The sequence below is a fragment of the Portunus trituberculatus genome, chromosome 40, assembly GCF_017591435.1.
Source record: "Portunus trituberculatus isolate SZX2019 chromosome 40, ASM1759143v1, whole genome shotgun sequence".
NCBI classification, from domain to species: Eukaryota; Metazoa; Arthropoda; class Malacostraca; order Decapoda; family Portunidae; genus Portunus; species Portunus trituberculatus.
This window is the reverse complement of record NC_059294.1, coordinates 19107475-19118086: the sequence shown is the minus strand read 5'-3', so window position 1 is coordinate 19118086 and position 10612 is coordinate 19107475. Positions and strand designations below refer to the sequence as shown.

The following is a 10612-nucleotide window of genomic DNA, read 5'->3' as shown; positions in this document are numbered from 1 at the left end:
CTATGCACTCTGGCTGGAGTTGGGTGCATTCTAGCTCATGCTACTCATTTCAAAACTTTTGACTTAGACTTTGACTTCCAGTTATGTGAGAATTTCGTAGGTTACGCATTATCTAAGCAAAGTAGAGTAAAACCTCGCTTGACAAACGTCTCTAAGGACAAACAATTCGGGAGACGACCAAAAAAATTGTCAATATATCGACCCAGGGGCAGGCGAACCAAACAAAACATAAGAAAATAGAAACAGGAACATACGAAAAATATTACATAACATAATCTCCGTGCCACCACGATTTTCTCCTGTTTTTCCTGGGCATGGTGATGTTACCGGCGCGCTCTACTGTAGCTTCCTCGGCGTTATCCTCGCTGCTCTGGTGGCTCTCAGCGTTGCTATCATCATCATCCTGACCATGTCCAGGTACTGCAGATTGTGGTACATCCATCGCAGCTGTTTCCTCGCTCACCTGGCAAGGAACACCGCCCTACTGCCAGCTCCTCTCACACTGAGCATCACCTCCGAGGATCAAAGAAACTTCCTGGCCACGTACCTTTAACTTCCCTTCTTGGAAGTCCAAACTTGCTCCCACACGCGTTAGGAAGTCAATCCCCAGCAGACAAGAATCTTCCAAGGCAGAGACGAAGACTAGCAATCTTTCCATGTTTCCCACGCTGATGTTCACTATAACGGGGCCCCACATAGCGGCACTGACTTGTGACGCTACACAGCTGTTGTGTAGCTCTGGCACGCTGCACACATCCAAAGTCCTCTCTCATGACTGTCTTCTTGGATCTTGTCTGTCTTCCTCCCCATCCTCCTCTCCTCCATTCCATCAAGCCATCACGTCCAGTCTCTCAAGTAAATAACCTTTTCTTTTTTATTCATTTTATTATCATTTTGATAGCATTTAGGTAAGTAAAACAATTTACGCTTTCTATAATTATTTTGTTCATGTCATGCATACATTAAAGGTCTATTTTGAATGGGTTTTATGGACAAAAGTATGATTTTTTGGCGGGTCTGGAACGGATTAATGGTATTTCAATACATTCTTATGGGAAAAATTGATTCAGGGGACGAACAAATCGGGTGACGAACAGGATTTAGGAACGAATTATGGTCGTGAGCTGAGGTTTTACTGTAATTGTGAAATATAAATATGATAGGATATTTGCACTGCTGCTTGATAATGACATGGTTATAGCAATATTGTGGAAGATTTGGGTATATTTTTTAATGATGGTGCTCTGAAAACTTTGGGCGAACGAACACACATCATGGCCTCTGTGACCAATGAAACAATTTGAAGGAATGTACAGCAAAAATGTCTCGGCCAATGTAACTACTGAATGACAAGCAGTCACTAGTGGTGTAACGCCTTATCTGGCATATTGTGTATTAATGGATACTGGATATATTACCTGTAATACCTCAAAAAGTAGGAAAATGTGACAGGGGAACTGATACCCGGGATCTTAAGACTATCCACCTCTCTTATTAATTTTGGTCTCAGTACCGCCATAGGCGCTCACATATTATAAAACAATTTGGTTAATCTTTATAAAAGGTCCGTGTCACGTACAAACACGAAACTCATATGTAGAAGGCTTGGTGACCTTGCCGTAAACATAAAAATAATTGAGGTGCACGCGTTTAGTTTGGCCGTAATAGCACTTGAGAGTTCGGCGAAGTAGGAATTTTTTAAAGTCCAGCGAGCTCTGCACCAGTGTTGAGTAAACACTGAAATGATTTTTAATTGTTTATAACAAATTTGTGGGTATAAATAGGGATTTGTGGGTAGCAGCATATAAGGATTTCATGGTATCTATAGAGCTAATCCCTCCAGTCACGCGCTCCCACTCGAGAGGCATAACATTATCATTTTTTAGGTTCCTTGTTAGTTTGTTATGGTACGTTAGGTTAACGCCCTAGCAGGGGGTTCACGGCGGGCTGCGCCCCCCTCGTATAGGTTAGCTTAGGTTAGGTTAGGTTAGGTGTGAGGGAGGGGTCCAGGAGGCGCAGCTCCCACGATTAGGTTACATTAGGTTAGGTTATGTTAAGTTAGGTTAATGCCTTAGTGGGGAGATCCAGGGGGGCTAGGTTACATTAGGTTAGGTTAGGCTAATGCCCTAGTAGAGGGGGCTCCAGTTAGGTTACATTAGGTTAGGTTATGTTACGTTAGATTAGGTTATGCTTGATTAGGTTAAGTTGGAAAAACTTGAAATATTATGGAAAATCTCCGTAGCGTTTTGGATGCCCATATTGCGCTTATTTTCCCCACCAAAACCCCCGATTCCCTACAGGCCCCCAAGCTTGTTTGGGGGGAGTGGGGGGATGGAGGAGAAGGGAGGGACAGACTTGTTATAAAGAATTACCAACACTTTTTTTACACTTAACAGATTTACCTGTGACGTCTGTGACAAGATGTTTTTGAACAAGGTAGACGCAGATCTGTACTACAAAAATCATTTGGACATGTACATCCAGCCTCTGTCACGTGTACCAGGGCCGTCAGAAATTTATAACCTGCAGAAATTAAATGTGTAATGTTTTATTTGAGCCTTGCCTTCAATTATCCCATTCCCATAATAATATTTTTACATTACGCTTGGCGTGATCCTGCGACTAAAGAGTACAATAATTTTTCCGGCGAGCGACGAGGGAGATTCGTCTGGCAGTGTTACTGTCGTTTTCAGTAGAGGCGTTCGCTTCTGGACCGTTCGCCTTCCACAAAGTGTTACTGAAAACGCTTTTAAGAGTAGAGTATCAAAAATATAAAATTAGATATGCGTAACAAGAATATAGTCGAAGTAGATAAAAAAATACATATATATTACACCTTATTGTATTGTTACAACACCCACTGTACCTTCGACCACTCACCTTCAGGCAGGACAGCAGGTTCCACCACAACACCACCAGTCAGCAAGTAAAGGTTCCACGACAGCCCAGCCAGACAAGACAGGCTCACACAGGCAGGGGGCAACACAAAGCGTTAGGTCCTTTTAACTCCTTTAATGCAAAGTTCTCAGGCACTTACAGGGCACCAGGACGCTCCAGGGCAAACAGGACACACTCAGGCACGCCGACAGGCAGGCACAGGCACTCAAACACTTGCAAAACCCCCCGAGAATCACACAGGCGCCAAGGCAGGTCTCAGTCACAACAACCACCACCCTCGCTGCTCACTCTACTCCCGACAACACAATTCCCGCCAGCTCCTCCCCGCCCGCGCCACATTCAAACACACAAACCCATACACACACACACTCGTAACACTATCCCCCCCTTACAAAGCAGTCGACCCGGCTGCTACACATTCACGCACATTCATCCTCTGAGACATAGTAATCTAGCAAATATGCAGGACGTCGCCGCTCGTCGCGGACGCTGTAGCGGCGAAGTAGCGGCGGCTGGCGAGCTCGCAGCTGCACCCAACGAGCCATCTTCATCCTCAGCAGGTCCCGGCTCATGGCCCACAGCCTCGCCCACATCACCATCAGGTTCCTCTCCGTCCTCGTCCACTTCGTCAACGTCCTCGTCGCTACTGTTGGGGCCCACGCCCTCACCTTCGCCGTCGCCCCAGGAGTAGCGCCCCGGACCATGGTAACGCCACAGACGATCAACATGGACCACGCACGGACGCTTCCTTCCCCACTGTATCTGGTAGGTGACGTCCGACAGGGCTGCCAACACAGTGTACGGCCCCTGCCAAGGGCTCTGTAGTTTCGGCGAAAGCCCTCGCTTCCGGCAGGGATTGTGCAGCCACACTCGGTCACCAACGGCGTACTTTGCGTCCCTCATGCGCCGGTCGTACGTCTCCTTCATGGCCTGGCCCGCTATCCTGAGCTTCTCACGTGCATGACGGTGCACCTCCGCCAGGCTCTCCTGCAGAGCCGCTGCGAAGCCAGAGGTGACGGTGGGCAAGCTCACGTCTGGAGGCCGCCCAGTGGCCAAGTCCACCGGCAGCCTTAGCTCCCGGCCAAACATGAGACGGGCTGGTGTAAAGTCCGTCGCCTCGTGCACGGCAGACCTGTAAGCCATCAGCATGGCCGGCAGCTTGACGTCCCAGTCCTCCTGGGACTCGTCACAATACTTGGCAAGCTGCTGTGCGAGGGTGCGATTAAAACGCTCCACCATCCCGTCTGACTGCGGGTGGAGGGGCGTCGTCCTGTCTTTCGCACCCCCAATAGTTCACAACACTCGCGGAACACTCGAGACTCAAACTCGCGGCCCTGGTCGGAATGCAACTCGGTCGGCACACCGAACCGGGTAAAGAACTCGTTCACCAGCACGCTCGCGACGGTCTCGGCTTCGTGGTTAGGGAGTGCATATGCCTCAGGCCACTTCGTGAAATAATCCATCACCACACATATGTACCGGTTGCCCCGAGGCGTGAGGGGCAGCGGGCCAGCAATGTCAACAGCCACCCGCTCCATCGGAGCCCCCCACACTGTACACCTGCAAGGGAGCCCGGTTCTTTCTACCTGGCCCCTTCTTCGCACTGCACACGTCACACGCTCTACACCACTCTAACACGTCACTACGCATGCCTACCCAGTAGAAGCGCTGACGCAACCGGCACAGGGTCCTTTTCTCGCCCGAGTGGCCACTAGTAACGCCGGCATGCAACTCCCCTCAACACTTCCGCTCGCCACACTCGGGGAACGACCACTACCCACGAGTCACGGCCTACACCACCCAACACGAGCCACCGTTTAACTAGCACCCCACGATCGTCCAATCGCAACGTCTCCCACTGGTCAACTAAGCACTTGGTGGCGGTACTTTCCATCGCCACAGTTTCCCAGCTGGGGCGTTCTCCGCCAGCCTCCAGCCACCGGATGACAGGAGCAAGGTCCGTGTCCTCGCGCTGCGCCTTGCGCCACCTGTCATCCGCCTCAGGAACACTATCACGCACCTGGAGACGAAGGCACACAGGGTCGGGGTCCTCCCGGGCACAGTGTGAGCAGCCTGCCTCACACGGGCGTCGGCTCAGACTGTCAGCGTTGCAGTGGACCCGCCCCGGGCGGTGGACGATGCGGTAGTTGTACTGCTCGAGCCGCCCCAACCACCGCGCCAACTGGCCCTCCGGCACCTTCAGCGTCTTCAACCACTGCAAGGCAGCGTGGTCGGTCCGGACGGTGAACTCAGCGCCGTAGAGGTACGGGTGGAAGTGCTCGAGACTCTTCACCACCGCCAGCAGCTCCTTCCTCGTCACGCAGTAGTTCCTCTCGGACTTCCTAAACTTGGCGCTGTAGTAAGCCACCACGTGCTCCTTCTCGTCCTTCACCTGTGACAGGACCGCCCCGATGCCCTCTGCACTGGCGTCGGTGTCCAACAGGTACGGGAGCTTCGGGTCTGGGTAAGGCAAGACCGGCGCCTCCACCAGGGCCCTCCTCAGTCCCTCGAAGGCGGTCTGGCACTCCTCGTCCCACAGGAAGCTCACCCCCTTTCTGGTGAGTCGGTGAAGAGGAGCTGCTAGGCTGGCGAAGTCCGGCACGAAGCGGCGGTAGTACGTGCACAACCCCAGGTAACTCCTGACCTCCGCCACGCTGGTGGGAACAGGCCACTTCTCCACGACGGCCACCTTCTGCGGGTCAGTACGCACGCCGTCCCGACTGACAACGTGTCCCAGGAACGGCACCTCATGCTGGAAGAGCGAGCATTTCTTAGGGCTGAGCTTGAGGTTAGCCTTCCTCAACCGCTGCAGCACCTCCTCCAACCGCTCCAGCTCCTCGTCGAAGGTGCTCCCGAACACGATGACGTCGTCGATGTAGACGAGGGCCGTCCTCCACTGCAGGCCGTCCAACACCCTCTCCATCAGCCGCTCGAAACATCCAGGGGCATTGCAGAGACCGAAGGGCATGACATTAAAATGCCACAACCCCTGCCCGAAGGAAAAGGCAGTTTTCGCCTTGTCTTCCTCCGTCATCTCCACCTGGTGGTAGCCTGACTTCAGATCGAGCGTGGAGAACCACCTGGCCCCCACCAGCGCGTCCAGCGTGTCGTCGATCCTCGGCAGGGGGTAAGAGTCCTTAACAGTCACGTCATTCAGTGCCCGGTAGTCCACACAGAAGCGCTGCGTGCCGTCCTTCTTCTTAACCAGGACTACCGCTGAAGACCACGGACTATCCGACCGCTCAATCACCCCCTGCGCCGCCAGCTCGCCGACTGTCCGCTGCATCTCCTCTCTCCTGGCTGGTGCGATCCGCCGAGGCGGGCACTTGATGGGCGCACTACTTCCCGTGTTAACGCGGTGCTTCACCAACCCCGTGCGACCCAAGTCCAAGTCACCCTTGCTGAAGACGTCCGCGTACTTAGCCAGGGTGTGGCGCAACTTCACCGTCTGCGCCTCGTCCAGGTTCCCGGCGCTCCGGTGCGCCAAGTCCTCCAGGAAGTCGGGCAGTGACTTCTCCGCCGCGGACTCTGCATTCTCTGCCGACTCCTCTGGACGATCCACCTCCTCACAGGTACCAAGCTTGGCACCAGCGGGAATCTTCCGGGTCTCGTCGGAGAAATTAGCCACGAGGACAGTGACTAACTTTTCCCCGCCCCACGAGACTCCGCGCCACCGACACACCGCCAGCCAGTTGCAGGTTCTCGCCAGGCTCCACCATGCCGTCCGCTCCCACCATCGCTCGTGAGAGTCGACACCGGACCCTGACCTCCGTCCTTGGGGCAAGGTGCACTCGCTCAGCCACTACTACCTCAGCGCAGCCGACCTCCGGAAGCAAGGGCACTTCTTGACCGCGCACCCTTACCAGCCTCCGTCCAAGGTCGACACAAGCCTTGCTCTGCAGTAAGTAGTCAAGGCCCAGCAGACACGGTTCCTCCAGGTCGGCGACGAACACAGGCAGACGCTCCACCACGCCGCCCACGCCAACCAAAACCTCCACTGGGCCCTTCAGCTCCACGCAGTGCCCCGTGACGCCACACAGCCGCTGTGGCGCATCCGGAAGTCGATCAACGGCCAGCATGTCTGGCCGCACCAAGGTCCGTTCCGCTCCCGTGTCGACAGTCAGGCGGCACGATCTACCATCCACCGAGCCTTCCACCTGCACCGCACTGGACGTTCGGCGGCAGCTTACACAGCACGGGGCCCGGGGACCGACGGCTGGGTGTTGGCCCCCTTCTCCAGCCTGTCGGAGTTTCCCGCCTGCGCCACTTCCTTCGGCTTGGGGCAGGCGCTTCCACGGTGGCCTGACTTGCCACACTCCTTGCAGCAGGGCTGAAAGGCATCGGAGCTCAGCCGGTCGAGGGAACGCGTCCTTCGCCCCCTCGAACACTGACTGCGCTTGTGCCCCCTCTCGCCACAACTCCAGCAGGAGCCACGGAACCCATCCGGGCTCGCCTCCCTCGACGCCGCCTTCTTCTCCACCGTCGCCTTCCGGCCCTGGAGGTCCCGTCGGGGCTGGGCGGCCGCTGCAGAGCTGCCCGATGTCTTCATGAAGGCCTCGAACTCCAAGGCCCTCGCCAACGCCACCTGCAGGTCCCCAGGGTGCGCCTGCTTGACGTAGATCTGCAACTGCTGGTCATTCAGGGCGTCTACGAACGAGTCGCGAGCCAGCACCACAATCATTTCTTCCGGGGCCGCTGGGTACGCCCTCCTTACCAGCGCCTCCATGTCCTGCGCCAGCTGCGACAGCGTCTCGTCCCGCCCACGCGTCCTCCTCTTCAGGCGAGCACGGTACACCTCAGCCTGAAGGTGGTGTCCAAAGCGCCGCTTCAACGCCTCAGCCACACCCTGATACGAGGCACGCTGAGCTGGCGACAAGTGGCCAAGCACTTCCACAGCTTGGCCACGCAGCGCCGTCGCCAGCTGCAGGGCCTTCTCTGCGTCGTTCCAGCCCTGCGCAGTCGCCAGCATCTCGAACTGAGCGACATAAGCCTCCCAAGCCACCTTTCCGTCATACTCGGCTGGCTTCCTTCTGACGGAGCGCCTGGGGGACTGCGGGCTCTGCTGTGGGGTGCACCGCTCACAAGCCAGCTGACCGGGAGGGGAGGAAGGAGGGGAGGGGGGCAGAGAGACGGGGGGCAGAGAGACAGGGTGACTGGGTCCAGGACCGGCACTACCTGGCCTCACAACGGGGCTCCCGAAGACGTCCCAGCCTCCTACAGCACCCACTGGCTCGGATGCTACACTCATGGGTCCCTGCACTCCACCCCACAGGTCAAGGAGGTCAGACACGCGTGAAGTGTCCGCCGCCGCGCCGCCATTCTGTGCCACCCGCCCCCCTGACTGCCCGGACGTCTCAGCCACCTCCTCACTCAAACCCTCTACCCTACCTTCAAGAGCCAGCACCCTCTGCAACAGCTCGCTCTTCACACTGTCGCAGGCCTGGTCGGTGTACTGCCGCGACTCCTCTCTCAGAGACGAAAGGCTGCTCCGCATACTTTCCATGAGGCGGGCCTGCTGCCTCGTGTGCTCCACAATTTCCTCCCACTTATGTGCCTGCTCGCTGGCCCTTTCAGCCTGTTCCTGTCTCATCCCGGCCTGTTCCTGTCTCATCCCGGCCTGTTCCTGTCTCATCGCGGCCAACATTTCAGTAAGTAAGTCCAGCTGATTGGGCTTAACGTCTCTGCCCTCATCACTACCTGGCTCGCCACCGCCGGCCGCCATTTTCTCCTCACTCACTTGTCCACTGGTCGACCCCACACCTGACACCAATGTTACAACACCCACTGTACCTTCGACCACTCACCTTCAGGCAGGACAGCAGGTTCCACCACAACACCACCAGTCAGCAAGTAAAGGTTCCACGACAGCCCAGCCAGACAAGACAGGCTCACACAGGCAGGGGCAACACAAAGCGTTAGGTCCTTTTAACTCCTTTAATGCAAAGTTCTCAGGCACTTACAGGGCACCAGGACGCTCCAGGGCAAACAGGACACACTCAGGCACGCCGACAGGCAGGCACAGGCACTCAAACACTTGCAAAACCCCCGAGAATCACACAGGCGCCAAGGCAGGTCTCAGTCACAACAACCACCACCCTCGCTGCTCACTCTACTCCCGACAACACAATTCCCGCCAGCTCCTCCCCGCCCGCGCCACATTCAAACACACAAACCCATACACACACACACTCGTAACAGTATAAATATCGTACAATCTGGGAGACGCTTCTCGCTTAATAGTCATTAACACCACATAGATTTATTTGTAGCTAAAAAATAAAAGGAAGAAGGATTTTCTGTTCCCAACTTTCATTGTCCCTTGGGGGAAGAACCATATCTTGCCTCTTAACTAGTAGTCCAACATTTACTAGAGACAAACAAACTAAGTAAACACCGACACGGATTTAGGCCAAAGTTAAGTATAGAAATAATACTAACAAACAAATGAAATATAGGCTACGACAACATGGACAAGAAACACTCAAATTTCTGGATTGACACTGCGACCTTTCCAAAGCATTGAGCAGCGTTAATCATCGACGTACCTCCATAGATACTTTCTGGCTCGAAGGTTATCTAAAAGAATTTAAAGCTCTCAATCAGTTCGCATCTATAATACACGCTCGAGAAAAAATCACGAAACATAATTATGGTGTCCCTCATTTCTCCATCCTAGGACCAATCCTCTTTAAAATGTACGCAAATGATATCTCAGAATACTTAAATAACTGTCTTCTCGTTCAATACGTCGATGACAAACAATTCCTGCACTGGCAGACACTCTCGCAGAACTCAAATACCCTCATCAGGGACGCCCAACACACACTTTGAAGGACCATGAAGTACTTCATTGAAAACGAACTCAAATTAAACACCAAGAAGAGTCAATGCATCTTCCTAGGTTTACGCCAGAATCATTCCTAAAATACCAGACAACAACACACATTTCACAATACAATTATTAAACTTTCTTGTCAAGTAGAAAATCTCGGTGTGTACTTCGATAACTAGGTAGATTACCTACCCACATCACTCTCTCAACATATACATCAGTAAAATTAGTCATAAAGTAATGGGCACAGTCATGTATACTAACATGATCAAACACTGTTTTGATGAAAGAACACGTGTAGGTTGAAATCACTGACAATTAGCATATTGAACTATTGTAACGCTATGGGGATTAACAAACAACACTTTATTGAATAAGATTTTTAAAAAAATGCAAAATTTTTCCATAAAAGTTGCTGGTGGCAAAAGGAGAAAATACGACCACGATGGCACTCCTTTATTTGAAAAGCTACAATGGCTCAACATTAAGAAAATTATCATGTCTGTTGTCTAACTAGCAATCACAATATTCGAATTAAAAAGTGACTACTACCCACACCCTATTGCCAGTTTCGAAACAGTAAACAGTGTAACAGGTAGCACAACCAGGCAATACAACAGTCTCTTTGTAGCCAGAATATACACACAATCAAGTGGATGCTCTCTCGCCGTACACCGACCCTCCTTTTGGAATACTTTCCCGTAACATGTACAGGAAGCATTTACAATACATACACTTAAAACAAAAACTCAGGAAACATCTCACAAACTAGGGAATACGTGTACAAACCTATGTGAAACTAGAATATGCAATAACCATTCTCATTTAAGACTGCGTGTGTGTGTGTGTGTGTGTGTGTGTGTGTGTGTGTGTGTGTGTGTA

At 53.1% G+C, this 10612-nt stretch overlaps 1 protein-coding gene across 1 annotated transcript; it reads right to left on the bottom strand.

Annotated features, from left to right (window-relative positions):
- Window positions 1–6952: 6952 nt before the first annotated feature.
- Window positions 6953–8793, bottom strand: LOC123516006. The gene is made up of 2 exons (XM_045274995.1): window positions 8516–8793; window positions 6953–8473 (listed from the first exon to the last, which is right to left on the bottom strand). Exons 1-2 carry the CDS (start codon window positions 8618–8620, stop codon window positions 7085–7087), a joined length of 1494 nt encoding a protein of 497 aa, XP_045130930.1. The 5' UTR covers window positions 8621–8793; the 3' UTR covers window positions 6953–7084.
- Between the last annotated feature and the right edge of the window lie 1819 nt (window positions 8794–10612).